This window comes from Durio zibethinus, chromosome 27, assembly GCF_047325235.1.
Source record: "Durio zibethinus cultivar Kanyao isolate XHJ-2024 chromosome 27, ASM4732523v1, whole genome shotgun sequence".
In the NCBI taxonomy this organism is placed as follows: Eukaryota; Viridiplantae; Streptophyta; class Magnoliopsida; order Malvales; family Malvaceae; genus Durio; species Durio zibethinus.
The window spans coordinates 16,206,206-16,221,939 of NC_143188.1; the positions used below are offsets into that span (position 1 = coordinate 16,206,206).

Below are 15,734 nucleotides of genomic sequence, written 5' to 3' on the forward strand. Positions count from 1 at the left end.
TAAAAATCTTGGTTGGATCCACACGAGCAAGAACTTGAATCCTATCCAAGCAGTAGTACACTAGGTAATGTGCTAATAGTTTCGGGTTATGGATATTATGGAGTTTTGGATATCTTTTACTTACATTATATTTAATTGAATGTTCTGTATCTAAGTTCCTTTTGTTGATGCTGATGCCAAGTTCCTTTTGTTGTTGTCTTCACCACGGATTTCTTCTGTATCTAAGCCCATTAACCAAGGATTCTTGATGATTTTAGGTATGTATCTCACCATGCTTCCTTTTACAAAGATGAGTTTTTTCACTGACAAAAAGGAGATTCAGAGATCTGCAACTGCCTTAGGATATGTTGCACATGTGAGTTCTATTCCTTTGGTTAATATAAAGTTATCCTTTATTACTGAATTTGTTTTCTGATAATATCAAGCTATAGGCATCAAGTTTTGTATATACCACCTACAATCCCTTTTTACTTAAGGATGCTGCTGTTATTGTATATTCCTTAGATGGAAATATAGTATCTTGGGAAGATTCTTGATAGCTTGTTTCTCTTGCTGAGGCAATAATTTTAATTATACCTAATTATTCTTTCTTGTTTCTCCCTAATTCCTCATTTACAGGCTGTTTCACTAATTGCATCCTTTTTACGAGTTCCCTTACGTTATCCTCTGCGCTTGGGTGGTTCCCGCTCATATATTAACGACCATGCACCTTCAGTAGAGCCTGCATCTTCTGATTTGTCATGGAATACATTACTTTCTGCAAATGTAAAGCCTGCAGAATTTCCATTGTTTTTAGAAGGTCAAGACACAACAAAAGCAGCATATGCAGTATTCTTGTTGAACAAGTTGAGTTTTCAAATTTTATCTTTTTTTTGGAGAATTATTCTCCTTTTGCATTTCTTTTATGTATGTTATTGGATTCAAACCTCTTCAAAGTTTGCTTGTCCTTTACTGTTACTTAAGATGCTGTTCATCCACAGCTTTGAAAAGGAGTGCTTTTTTGTTTTCGGCCTTTACAAGTCATATTATGTTGTTGGCAGTGGCTAATCAAGCTTCATCATCATGGTTAAAAAATCTGTAGATTTTGTATTTAATTTCATCCGGTTCCATGGAATAGGCTCTTAAGACAATCTATAAATGTCACCAGCCATATCAGAGTGTAACATGAAATCCTTATTTTTAAATATGAGATGAGATGAAGGATTATCTACAGATTTGAAAAATGTGATAATAGCCACACCTTTCGTCTAAAAGAAATCTGGCACTCAAATCCCATTCCCCATAACTCACCTAAACATCTAAATGGAAAAGGTAATGACCAAACTTTTGTCTTTCAAGTTTCTGGCCCTTTCTCTTTCTCTTCCCTTGTTTCCTTACCCTGAAAATTTTTTCCAGAAGTTTATTCTTTTCTTTCCTTGTGTTTTTAATGCCTTAGGAAGAACTGCTCACTTATAATCCACTTACATTATTGTAATAAGTTTACACAGCTTCTAACTTTCTACGTGGTTTATCTTTTACTAAGTTTACTGTTGGATCTAATAATCTAATTCTTGCACATCAACGAATGTTAATTCGCTTAGTCCTTATTCTTAAATGTCCAATAGAGGATTATCGACTAATTAGGAAAAATCATGATGATAGTCACACCTTACATCCAATAGCACTCAAAATCTCCTGTCTCCTAAATTATCAAAAGGCTAATTAGGAAAGATACTGGCAAAATATTTGAGTTTCCAATTTTTGGTACCTTCTCTTTATCCTCTTATGTCCCCTTCTCTTCAAAATTTTAATCTTTGTTTTGTCATATAAAATGATTCTCTTCCCAACTACTTAATAGGAAATACTCCCCAATCCACTTGTAATTGTTACATTAGTGTATCAAGTGTGAACTACCATGTAACATTCTGCTTGTTTACTTGTTTTACCATTGTATATCTTCTAGCTGTTCTAATATCTGTAACATTTTAATGAAAGAAATTGCCATTTTATGGTAACTAACTACTGAAGTTTTTATGATGTTATTAATCAACTTCAAATATAGCAACCATTAAACCTGAACACTTAGAAGGGAGTTCAGTCAATCATTGGCAGACCAGTTTAAGTTGCTTGGCTCCATGGTCTATTTATATTTTACTGAAAATGGTAAGGCCAAATATCATTTTAGGTTAAAAGGGGTTTGTAAGGAAGAACAAAAGTAGAGAAAGAGTGGATACTTCTCAAATGAGACTAACACATACTAACCTTATAATTATCTGTTAAGGAATCTTGAAATATTAATGTTAAATTTTGTTATCTGAGCATGGAAGGCCAACATACTGCAAATGGGTTAGAAATGTATATTTGTGACCAACTTCATATTCATATGAATGTATGGGTGCGTGACAAATCTCAATGGGTTAAGCTAGCATTCATCCTTGTCTTAATTTGTTGTACTAATGTTTTAAGAGTTAGTCAATGTTCCTTTTTGCAAAATGTTTCTTGATTTAAATCAATTGGTTTATGCAATTATAAGCGACATTTAACAGATATGAGATTCAGATTTTAGTACCTACAAGTTCTTTCTCTATTTTTAGGCTACAGGTTTTTTTTTTTGTACAAAAAAATGTTTGTTGAGATGCATGACATTTTAATTATATATCTATATATATATTCAAATATTCATTTTGAAATGAATTCACAAAAGTCTTCCCTGTGTTTGCAGGATATAGAGCAACTTTTGAATTTCATCGGCATCAAGAGCTTAGGACCGCGACATGTGCTCGCAAATTTGAAGGAGCTTATGAGGACTGTCCAATCTTCAGAATTTATGAATTCATGAATTTTGATTTACTAAGGTAAACTTAATTAGTTAATTACAGTGTAAATGGACAACTTATAATTCTTCTCACACGACCCGGGTGCAAATTTTTGACCAAGCACCTTTCATAAAGCCTTAAAAAAGAATCGCAGTTTGGTTGTTACAAAATCAAGCCTAGAGTTGATTTCTAAGGAGCAGATTGTTTGATGTTACAGTAAAAATTCAGGTTCGGATGGTTCCATTTCTGGATTTGTTTTAATATATGTTTTTTTGGTGAGAATATAAGTTGAGAAGATAGGGAAATTATATTGTTGTGTATAAATGTTACATGACAAAGAAGTTCTAAAAACCGAACTAAAATTTGCAAGACAAACCTTTTGGTATAAAATGATAGTTTAATTTCTAATCGAATTTCATTGGAGTTGGATTTTAAGGGTCAGGTTTTACTTGACTTGATCTGGATTTTTTTTTTGGGCAACAATGGATTGTTTTTACGGTAATAAATATTTTTTATTTAAATTTAAAATTCAAATATTTTAGAACATATAAAAATTATTAATATAAAAATAATTTTTAATATTTTTAAACAGTAAAAATGATTGATTAGGACATAAATAGATGGGTCAGATGGATCCTAAACTTAAAAGTAAATTTGTCATTTTAAAATACGATACAACAAAAAGATATAAAAATAATATAATTTAAATTTTTTAAAAAAATTAAAAATAAATTTAATAAAATTAAAAATTTATATTTTATGTTTTCGTAAAACTGTAATATATTATTTTCATATAAAATACGATATGAATATAATATTTTACATAATACAATAACATGAAATATCAATTCTACTTAAAAGTGTCAATCAAATTTTATTTTATTTGATCCAACTTATTCATGCACAACTTTATTTGTAAGAGAATGTTATATTTGTAAAAAATAGCCTCTTTTCGTAAGGTATTGTTATTTTTGTAAAAAATGGATCAAATCGATTGTATTGAGAAGAGGAAAGGCTAGAATACCACTGAAACCCAAATCTTTTGGAATGTTCAACTCAATATTCATCACTTACCTGAGTTTGGTTCTCAAAACCATCTCTTGGAAAGTGCCACTGTTGGATTTTGCAAACTCCCCTCTTCGCCAATTCCATTCCAATCGACCCAGCAATTGACCAAGGGTCTGCAAAACTTAGTTGAGAGAGTTGAGACACCATCACGCAAGCCTCGCAACTGAAAATACAGATCACAACTTGAAGTTGTTATCACTACATTATTCTTTTGCAGTAGTTTGCTCGGCTTATGACCTGTCGATGTTGGTGGATATCCACGTTGCAACACCATATATACAGGCATTTCAGGTTAAATGATTTCCAAAACCTGTAACATACATGTAATGACCATATTATTCTCAACTGAATTCTCTTTTACCAACTGGACAACATAAAAAGAATATCAATAACATAACTGGCTTTTCCTTTTTCCCTTTTCTTTTAACTAACAGAAAAAAGAACATAAGACATGAGTTGAACTTCAACCCTATTTAAAATTCATAGACTACAAGGATAGCATACTGTGTTGGTAAAGTTCATACCGCCTACTTTCAACTAAGGTCAATAATTAAAAAATTATTATTATTATTACAAAGTACAATTACCCTAAGCTAAACGGTAGAGGGATCAAGATAAATGCCAGCCAGCTTATCAACAATCATTTACATTGATACCAAATAAAAAAAAATAAAAACAGACCCTGAAAAAGGATAAAGGAAGAAGGTAATAATTCATCATTGACGATCAAGCACACATAACAAAGGCTAAAAGGTTTAGAATAAACACAGCCACAGGTGAATTTTTGCATTCATAGTGGTAAGCTCACTCTTCTCTCATTTTTTATTCTACCTCAAATCTTCTAAGCTGCTTTGCCTCTATCACCTCAATTTTTTAGAAGGTTTTAGAAAATAACCTTGCCATTCTAAGCAAACAAAATAATTGAGTTCTCTATTTAGCTTAGTTCCCACATAAGGAGAGCAAATGTTGGAAGACTTCAGTTAGCACGGCTAAGTAACACTTCACCAGGAGATTTCAATTCCGGGAAGCGCTACATGGATTTTATCACTTCTAAATCCAGGGAGGGAAGGACAGGGAATTCAGAGAGCCACATTATAATTTGATATTCTACTTGCAATAAGCCTTTTATCCTAGCATCATGGTACCACTTTGGTATTGGATCCTCCAGAAAAACCAAAGGTAAACCTTGACGATAAGAAAATAATTAATGATACCAAAATAGATTGATGCCTTAAATGGGAATAAGGATCCAGTGAAGTAGGCGTGGAAGAGGGGTATTATAGTAATTTTGATTAAATATAATAAGGAGTATTTTTGTAATTATAATAGCATGACATAATAGTAATTTTGGTATTTCTGTAATTATGGTAGAAGGGCATTGTCATAATTTTGACTAATTATAAGAAAAAAAGGTATTTTCTTAATTATAATGTAAAAGCATTATAATAAATTTAGATACATATCAAAATCACATCAAATAAACAAAGTGGTGTTATAACAATTTCTACGGGAATTATTTTAATATGTTATTTAACATTTAATAAGAATTTAATAGGGTTATTATAGTGAATTTAAAACAAAATTTCACATGTCAAATTTTTATTAAGCAACGGCCAAGGTATTTTAGTAATTTAGAATGTAGTTAATTTTATATGATGTTAAAATTTCATATGTAATTTAATAATGATATTATAGTAATTTTTAAATAAAATATCACATGTCAAATTTTTATAAACCAATTGTAATGATATTTTAGTACTTTAATATGTGATTAATTTTATGTTATGTTAAAAATTAATATATAATTTAATAGATGTGTTATAGTAATTTTGAAACAAAATACCACATGTTAACTTCTTATGAAGTACTCATAAAAGCATTTCCATTTGAAAGGCATTATAGTAATTTTTTGCCATTTGTGGTAGGGGTATTTTTGTAATTTTATTAAGAACCATACTTTAATAATTTTAGTCAATTATACTATGAGAGGTATTTTTGTAATTATTGTAAGAGAGTATTGTAATAATTTTAATTAATTATAAAAAGATAAGTATTTTTGTAATTATGATATAAATGTATTATAGTAAATTTAGATACATATCGATATCACATCAAATAAACAAAGGGTTGTTATACTAATTATCAAAAAGATTGTTTTAATATATGTTATTAATTTTGAAACAAAGTATCACATGTCAACTTTCTATTAAGCATTCATAAAAACATTTTTGTAATTACGGTGAAAGAGTATTATAGTAATTTTGATCAATTATGAGAAATGTATTTTTATAATTATGTCAGGAAGGTATTATAGTAATTTAAGTCAATAATAAGAGAATTGATATTTTTGTAATTTAATAATAAAAAGAACATTTTTATAATTAAGGTACGAGGATATTATAATAAATAATTATAAAAGAATATGTATTTTTTTTTATTATGGTATGAGAGTATAATAATTAATTTAATAGAAGAATTTTCTATAATTATGATATGGAGTATTATAGTAAATAATTATAAAAGAAAAAGATATTTTTTAATTATGGTATGAAGGCAAAATAATCAATTTGGTTATATGTCAAATTCTTATCAAACCAAGAGAGGGGTAGTTTGATCATTTTTTAGGGGTTTATTTTCTATATATGAATAGATTTTTAAGTTAAATATTAAAAACTAAATATTTGAATTTTAAAATTTTTTAATAATTTAAATTATAAATTTATTAATTAATTTGATATTTACTTTTAATCTTATAAGTTTTAAATAATGACATGTGATTAATAAATAGCATATCATATTAATTAAAAAAATTATAATTCAAATATCCAATTAAAAATTTTTTAAATCAAATCACATAAAACATTTTAATCTTCCTCTTTTACTACTAAATTATTTTCATTAAAAATTAAAATAAGACTTTTGTAAAAAAAACACATCAAAATTATCAAATCAATGTGAAAGAATATATTTTTAAAATTATCTAAAAATAAATCCAATTAAAATTTTGAAAATATTTTTGATTATTTTAAAAGAATAAAATAAAATAAGTTTAAATTATATTCTTTGTTAATAAATAAATAAATGTATTTTCACTAAATTTAATGGTAAAAGTTTTACATTTAACAAATTTTAAGTTATAAAAAAAAGTAGTACTATAAATAAAAATTAACCATGCAAAGCATGAATTCAAAAATTTTAATTATTTTTTAAAAATTTTTATAGTAATAATCAAGTATTATATCATATAATTAATTAAATAATTAATTATTACATCATAATCAAATTACAATCATAAAATAATTAATTAACAAACTATACTAAGTCCTTGTCCGAGTAGCTAACACCCTATATTTATTATTGCTTTGAAAGATTATGCATTTAATTTCTTTATTTGATGGGATTTTCTTGCTATGAGATATATCAACTTATTATTATTATTTTTATTTTGGAATATTTTGTAACCCTATAAAAAAATAAATGCATTTTGCGATCATTTTCATCGATCAATGCTGAATTGGCTCATTTTGTAAAGTAATACTAATTTCCAAAAGACAGTGCTTCCTTCCAAACAAAACAAATACCAAAAACAGAGTTCCAACGGAGACAAAAAGCTCTGTTGAAAGTGCAAAATCATCAAAATACTCGTTCTAAGCAATCTGAGTAACCAAATCCACAACTTTTTCTACAACCATTTTAACAGAATAATCAGCTAAAAGAAATCCCTCATTTAAAAGATCAAATCACCAAATTTCTTTTGACAACAAAAATAAACTTTTTCCAAATCTTCACTACAATCAAACTAAAGGCAAATCATAAGATCTCCTATGACACCTAAACACATCTTTTGAAGATGTATAACTCAAGAAAATTGCCTACAACTGAGTAGCGACAAGTTGTGATGCAACTCTCAATGAAAGAAAACCATGCTTGTCGCCAATATGGATTTATGTATAGAACAACAAAAATTACCAATAAAACAATTACATATGAAACCAGAAAGCTCACACAAAAAACATATGTGTCCATGAAACTACCTTCTCTTTCATCATCTGCTGTAGTTGGTACTATTGTTGGTGAGTCAGTTTTAGAGCAGTTATTTTGCAGTGGAGGCCCACAAAGAAGAGGGTTTTCCTCGTAACTGCTTTCATCAAAGGTCCCAAACTGAGCTTTTGGTTCTGGAGTACTACCTGACAAGTTATTGTGTGCCACACTGAAAACCTCTAGAAAGTTCAACTCAACCAACTGTATAGGGATTCTCCCACTCAAGTTGTTGTAAGAAAGGTCCAAACTCTCAATTTGCTTAAGTTGTGAAAAGGATGAAGGTATAACTCCGACTAAGTTATTGTGTGATAAGTTTAACGAACGGATTTCACTCAGGTTTCCCAGTTCCACTGGGATTTGCCCAGTTAACCTGTTACAAGATAAATCAATTCCAGACATGTACTTAAGAATGTCACCACCGTATGAGTAGGACACACTCTTTGTTGTAAACTCTATCCATTCTTCCATGCAGCTACGAGGATGAATATGTGATAAATCAAACCAAATGTCTATTGGTACTAGTGGATCCTGTATTCGATTTGATATATACAAATGATCATCTACGACAGACTTCTCCTCTTTCATTGCCAGAGTTAAATTGCCCAAACAAGAAGGTATAGGACCAGAAAACATATTTCCAGAAAGATCTATGATGCTCAATGAATACAACTTGCATAATTGAACTGGAATTTCACCGTTTAAATGATTATCTTTCAAAAGAAGGACGCTTAAAGTAGAAAATGTGCCAATCTTTTTTGGAATATTACCGGTCAAATTATTCCCTCTAAGATCTAATGTCACTAATGTAGAGCTATCAAAAACAAGTGTCAATGGACCACTTAGTCTGTTTCTCTTCAGGTGGACATGTCTCAAATATGGTGGATTGAAACAAGAAGGAATAGAGCCAGATAAATTGTTTTCAGAAAGCTCCAAAAATTCAAGCTCATACAAGTTGCACAATTCCATTGGAATAGAACCTTCGAAATGATTGTTGGACAAAGCCAATCTCTTCAAATGCGATACATTCCCTATCCATCTTGGGAGCTTTCCATTAAAACTGTTATTACTGAGATCAATATCCTCTAGTGATGAATATGACAAATTAGTAGCAGAGACATCAATATCAGGAATCTCTCCGGCAAAATTATTGCCATCCAAATACAAATTTGACAACTTGTTTGTGTTGAACATCATAGGAACAATCTTTCCACTTAGGTTGTTATTTGATAGCCTAAGAATATCTAATGAACTTCCCATGATCAACTCTTCTGGTAATCTTCCAGACAAATGATTGTCCGATAGGTCTAAAAATGATAAAGTGTCCATGCCACTTAAACAAGGAGGGATATTACCTTCAAAGGCATTCTTAGATAAGAATAACGATTCCAAATTTGGAAAAGTTGAACATATATTTGTCGGAATTTGGCCTTGTAATTTGTTATTAGATATGTCAATTATAGACACATTAGGATTAGGAAGTTGTGGTAACAAGAGAGGACCGGTGAAAGAATTGCCCAACAAGAAGAGATGTTCTAATTTTGTGTTATTTTCTAACAACCATAACGGGACTGTTTCACTGAAATAGTTATAGGAAAGATCAACATATCTCAAGTCATATTGGTAATAAAGGAACTTAGGAGGTTGTAGGCTAAGTCCTTTATCTGTTGTACACTTTGACAAGCTGAAAACATTTAGTTGAAACTTTGGAATTGAAGTATGAAAGGAATTAGGTTCCATTACTATATTGTTTTCATCAGCCAAGAGAACCTTGAGATTTGGAAGGTTTGCAAGTGATAGGAATGGCATTGAAATTTGACAACGATTTTTTGAAAGGGTGACAGATCTAAGTGATGAAAGATTTGCTAAAGAAGTCAAATTTCCAGTAAATTGATTGTAGGAGATATCTAACTCAAGAAGAGATGTCAAGTTACCCAAACAATAAGGAAGTATCCCCTCAAATGCATTCCCTTTGATGTCCAACTTTTCAAGGTTCTTTAAATCACACCAACCTGAAAATTTTATAAATTCATGGAAGAAATTCTAATTAAATTTTAATTTCCATGTCAAATTATATAGGAGATATTAGATAAAAGAAATAGAATAAAGGATTATTAGAAAGAGATGTATTCCGTAAGTTATATTGGAGAAATTATGGAGTCTTTAATTTACCTTGATTAGGCAAGGAACCCATAAGTCCACAGCTAGATAAAGACAAAGTTTTAAGAGAAGTAAATACTCCAATGCTTTGTAAAATGTTGTTGTTGAGATAAGAACCGTCTAGAAATATTTCCTCCACATTGCTCCACACATGCAATTCTGAGTAATCATAGCATAGGAGGCATTATTAGATGTTAATCAACAAACATCTACTAATTTTTAATCCTTTTGGAATAAATTAATGACTTACCTTGATCTTGAGTAGCCATAGTCTTGTTTAAGTAATTCCATTGTAGATAGAAGGTCTTAACCGATGGGAATGCCTCTACTAATTTTAGTAGTAATGGAATGCTTCCATTGGTAAAAATCCCATTTAGACGAAGAACTTTTAACTTTTTCAAACTCTTATGCTCTGTAAATAAAAAAAATAAATGAGTGAAAATTTTCATTTTTGTAGATAAGATTATATATTCAAGATTAATGCAAAATGAATTTTTAATAGAGAAGAATATTGAATCGTTAAATATTTTTAATATAAATTTTAATATACGAAACAATCAAAAAGATGAAAATCAAACAAAACGGTAACATGAAAAGGCAAAATTTTTTAAACGATAATAAGAATACGTAGTAATCTAAAATAGAATGACAAAAGGCAAACAAGTCCAACTCTAAGACACAACAAGGTAATACAAACAAAAAGGGAAATATTTGATATGTCGTTGCAACACTTCTTAAAGAAAGCAATTATCTAATGCAAATATATATCATTTTCTAATTAGTAATCAAATTAGAATGAATTTCTTCCTTTAAAAAATCGGACATTAATTTTAATGAGAGCATTTCACCTACAACCATTATAATACAATTAAATAGCCACAATTCAAAATTACGTGAGGTCTAACAAAATTTTATATGGAGGTCACATTTATAAATAATCGATTCTTACATACTTCTTTATTATAGTTAGAGAATTGTAGCATTGTAATAAAAAGCATATAATAAATAATTAATTTCTTCCTTTAAAAATTTGAGCATTAAATTTTAATATGCTGAATTTTTTGGTCATTAAAACATCTACATCATTATAAACCTCATAAATAAAAATAGAAAATTTATTTAAATCCATACCTTTACAGCTCACAAATTCATTCAAATCATTATAACTCATATCCAGTTCCTCTAAGTTGGTAAAAGCACCTAAGCCTGGAAAAAAAGTAATGAATAAACTTCATTAAATCATCTAAATATATGAAATGTATTTTTTTTAGAGTATTTATAATAGAGTTGAAATTTTGGTTGAAAAGTAATAATTAATTAGATTATGACTTAAATCAAGCTTTTAGAAATTGGTCAATTTTAACTATCTCCCTATATCTATAAATAATTTACATAATTTTATCATTAAAGAAAAGAAATAGATGAACTTATTTGTTATGTCATCTTGAAACATGAATTAAGATCTTCTTAACAAATTCAAAATTTTTGCAAAAAAAAAAGAAATTTACCTCTGATATCTATTGATCCATTTAACCGATTGTAGCTTACATCCAAAGACTTCAAATTTGAAAGCCCGCTAAGTGATGCAAATATGCTGTCATTAATGAGATTATTACTCAACTCAAATTCTTCTAAATGGGTCAAGTTCAGCTGTCTCCCACTATCTACATAAGGTTTACATAATTTCATCACTAAAACAAGATTTACACAATATTTAATTAAATATAACAACTTAACTAATTAATCAAATATAAATGCATACCTTGTAAGGATTGAAGGCTTTCGATTTTGTTGGAGTATAAATACAACTTCTTCAAATTCATCAAGTTATTCAATTCTATGTCCAAGTTCAATTCAAATAATGATTATGTTAGCTTGGTCATTCAAATAATCTTTTATTGAATATTTTTATTGACTTTATAAAGAAATAAACGGCAAAATAAATCTAAAGCTTTAAGTGAAGAAGAAAAATCCTGAAATGTGATATGAGATTGTACTCATTTGATGAGTTTAAAGGTTCTAAAAAGAATTGAAAAAAAAAAAGGCTGCAATAGCTTTACCTTTAATATCTATTGAGCCATGCAATTGGTTCTCCCCCATATCTAAGGACTTTAGACTTGAAAACTCCCGAGGGAAGAAAAATGTGTTGTTCTTGAAAAGATTACCCCTCAAATCAAGCTCCGCCAAATTGGTCAGCCTCAGTTGTGTCTCGTTTCCTATATAAAAATATAAAATTCTATTGTTTGCTATTATCAATGAGAAATTTTATATGTTAATCACATAATTAAGAATTTAGTTAAGTAAATTAAAATATATATTTATACCTTGCTTTGATGGTCGGAAGCTTTCAATTTTATTGTCGCTTAAATCCAAGTTCTTCAAATTTGTCAGATTATTCAATCCTACTCAATGCCAATGAGTAATTAATATTACGTATAAAAGCAAATGATATGCAATACCTTTTCCTGAAACAACAATTGATTTAAACGTAAAAAAAGGGTAAACCAAGTTTATCGTGAATGTGAATAGTTCCTTCCAAGTGATTTCTCATCAAACTTAAAGTCTTTAAAGATAAAAGACCATTGATATAAAACAATATGTTATTTTTCAAAGAGTTGTATCCTAAATCAAGAGTTTCCAAATTATTGAGTCTTGAAAGCCATTGGAAGCCTGTAATGAAAAAGATTAATATTTTAATTACTATATATCATTCATAATCACTATTGGATTAATTTTAATTCTACCATTTGCTTGACTTGATCCATTAACACAAATACTCAGGAAACTTCAGGAAACAAAAATTAAAAAGAAAAAAACTACAAAATGGTTTCTCAACTGTTTCTAATTCAGTCATGTATCGGTTTTCTCACTTCAATAATAAATACTTGGTTTGGTTGTCTTTATCTTACATAGAGTTGGATTCGAATTTCTTATCCCAATCAAAAATCGAAATGACTGACTGTTTAATAAGTGACATCCTCCTTCATAACTAGGTGTAGCTTGATTTTTTTTTTTTTTGCCCAATAGGTGTAGCTTGATTCTTAAACTAATGGCTTTTTTCCTACTGGATATTATGAACAAGAAATGTTTTTTTGCAACCAAAAGTTGTCATATTAGCAACTGCAACTATCCAAGAGACAAAAGGTACAATTAGCATCTTAACTGGGTTTCATTTCACATTTTGAAAATAATATAATATTTGTTAACTTAATTAATGTAATTATATAAGCAAACATGATAATATTAAGAATTATGATATTATAATTAACACAATAAGAATTACAATACGATGATTGTAATTAAAAAGCCTCCATCGAGTAACATGTGCTATGCGGAAATCATTGGTAAAGACAGTCCTTGTGAGGGAAAGGCTAGAACTGGTTGCCCAACCAACTATGATCTCGAGGAAGCCACATGGATAGAGTTGGCAACCTCCTGTACTGGATATGTTAAAGCTCATTGTGGATGCAGTGTATAGGTTCAGAGAACAGGAAGCTGGGCTAGGTGCTGTTCTTAGAGATTCAAACAGTAACGTGGTTTTTTCGGAGTGACTTGGGTAAATTGGACTGAAAGTTCCCTTCATACAAAGGTAAGAGCGATCCTTTGGGGACTGCAACTAGCTTTTGAACAGGGTACAGAGCATGTGATAGTGGAGAGTGATTCTATGCCGACAATACAAGAAATTGAAAACACACATGGCTCGATTTGGTCGGGGGGTAATTGGCTTATGGGTGAGGTGGTGTAACTTTGAGGTGTTTTGTCTTCAGTTATATACTTTGGGTGGTGTTTTGTCAGTTTGGTTTGAATGCATAGATCTATTTGCTTTGATGAATTAGCTTTATGCTGGCTTTGTAACCTTTTGATTAATTAATAAATCCCTTTGACTCAGCAAAAAAAAATTTTGATGAGTTTAAGGCTTCTAAAAAAAATTTTAAAAAAAGTTTGAAAAGCTTTACCTTTAATATCTATTGCGCCTTGCAATTGGTTCCAACTCAAATACAAAGACTTTAGACTTGAAAGCCCCCGAAAGAAAGAAAATATGTTGTTCCTGAAACGATTACCGCTCAAATCAAGTTCCTTCAAATTGGTTAACCTTAGTTGTGTCTCGTTTCCTGTACAAAAATATATAATTTTATTAGATATTATTATCAATCAAAAATTTTATACGCTAATCACATAAGTAAGATCTTGGTTGAGTGAATTGAAATATATATTTATACCTTGCTTTGATGGTCGGAAGCTTTCAATTCTATTGTTGCTTAAATCCAAGTTCTTCAAGTTTGTCAAATTATTCAATTCTATTCAACCTCAACAAGTAATTAATTATATTATATATAAAATCAAATAATATGCAAGAGCTTTCCTTGAAACAACAATTGACTTTAATATCAATTAGAGGTAAAATGAGTTTACCGTGAATATGAACGGTTCCTTCCAAGTGATTTTCACTTAATCTTAAAGTCTTTAAAGATGAAAGACCATTCATATGAAACACTATATCATTTTTCAAAGAATTGCCCCATAAATCAAGAGTTTCCAAATTACCAAGTCTTGAGAGCCATTGGAAACCTGTAATAAACACAAGTTAATATTTTAATTACTGTTTATCATTCATAATCATAATTAGAGCAATTTTAACTCTACCGTTTGCATGAGTTGATCCTGTGAACAAGTTTCCTGCTAGATATAAATCCTTGAGAGATGAAAGTTGACTCAAAGATAATAAAATTGTATCATTGAGGTAATTGAAACTTAAGTCAAGGATCTCCAAATTTAGCTTTGCAAAACCTGCAAGAGAGTTCTTTTAAATATATAGTAAGGACTTAGTGGCTTTTCATCAATAAAACAAAAATAGAATTAAATATGAAATTGTAAAAATGAAAAAGTGATAAATGAATTTTCATATTGCAAATTAACATTGAAATAATTAAAGATGAAAAGGCAAAAGGGACCTTCACATTCAACAAAACCAGCGATGTTATTCCCTGTCAAATAAAGATGTTTCAGTTCCTTGAAAGGAAGAAACAAAGAGGCATTAAGATACCATCTTTCGTCGTCGAACCATCTTGTATTATTAAGAGAGAGTCCTATGACTCGCTTGGAGGAGGAGGAGGAGGAGGTGTTGCACTCGACCCTATCCCATTTACAGCAATCTGAACCCTTGATCTCATCAACCCAGCTGTTCAGATCGTTGTGAGAATTGAAGAAAGGTTTGAGTTGCAAGAGAGCAATCCTCTCATCCTCCCAACATGCATCAGTACTATACCATCTGCACCCTTCTAACAACAACAACAACACACTCAACCACAACCATTTGGGTTCCATCATCTCTTTTTCTTTATATATGATCTCTATAATTTCAATTCTCTCTCAACTGCTACTTCTAAATATATAACGATAAGCCTTGCATCAAGCTTAATATATATAGACAATCAAGGTGGTCCTCGATTGTTTAGACTCTGTGTTGTAGGAAAGAAAAAAAGGGAAAGTAAAAAAAATATTAAAACTTTTTTCCCCTCATCCTTTCCTTCTTACCAAAAGGAGTGTTAGTCTCTTTCTTTGTCTTTGGATGATCAGTGGTAAATTCTACTATTCTTGGAATTGAAACTTGAATAAACTAGTTACGGAAATCACTCTCTCTCGAAAGTAGCCGACATAATTTAGAAAAAAATT

The 15,734-nt window shown here is 29.7% G+C and overlaps 1 protein-coding gene and 1 pseudogene across 1 annotated transcript; one reads left to right on the forward strand and one right to left on the reverse strand.

The window, feature by feature from the left end:
• The first annotated feature begins 289 nt into the window (after nt 1-289).
• On the forward strand, nt 290-2,818 carry LOC149511060 (vacuolar protein sorting 38 pseudogene; annotated as a pseudogene).
• A 4,794-nt stretch (nt 2,819-7,612) lies between these two features.
• LOC111279540 (cuscuta receptor 1-like) lies at nt 7,613-15,454 on the reverse strand. The gene is made up of 13 exons (XM_089756703.1): nt 15,014-15,454; nt 14,706-14,849; nt 14,475-14,630; nt 14,282-14,359; nt 14,018-14,173; nt 12,386-12,463; nt 12,122-12,277; nt 11,824-11,898; nt 11,570-11,725; nt 11,193-11,267; nt 10,312-10,473; nt 10,074-10,220; nt 7,613-9,913 (listed from the first exon to the last, which is right to left on the reverse strand). The coding sequence occupies exons 1-13, from the start codon at nt 15,387-15,389 to the stop codon at nt 7,695-7,697; spliced, it is 3,978 nt and encodes a 1,325-aa protein (XP_089612829.1). The 5' UTR covers nt 15,390-15,454; the 3' UTR covers nt 7,613-7,694.
• Between the last annotated feature and the right edge of the window lie 280 nt (nt 15,455-15,734).

What these genes read in the sequence shown, in the direction of transcription:
- LOC111279540 (XM_089756703.1), bottom strand. Translation starts at nt 15,389, where the DNA reads ATGATGGAACCCAAATGGTTGTGGTTGAGTGTGTTGTTGTTGTTGTTA. An exon ending in AGGAACCGTTCATATTCACG is followed by an intron (nt 14,360 to 14,474) that starts GTAAACTCATTT and finishes GAGGTTGAATAG; the next exon opens with AATTGAATAATTTGACAAAC. An exon ending in CTTCCGACCATCAAAGCAAG is followed by an intron (nt 12,278 to 12,385) that starts GTATAAATATAT and finishes ATTTTTATATAG; the next exon opens with GAAACGAGACACAACTGAGG.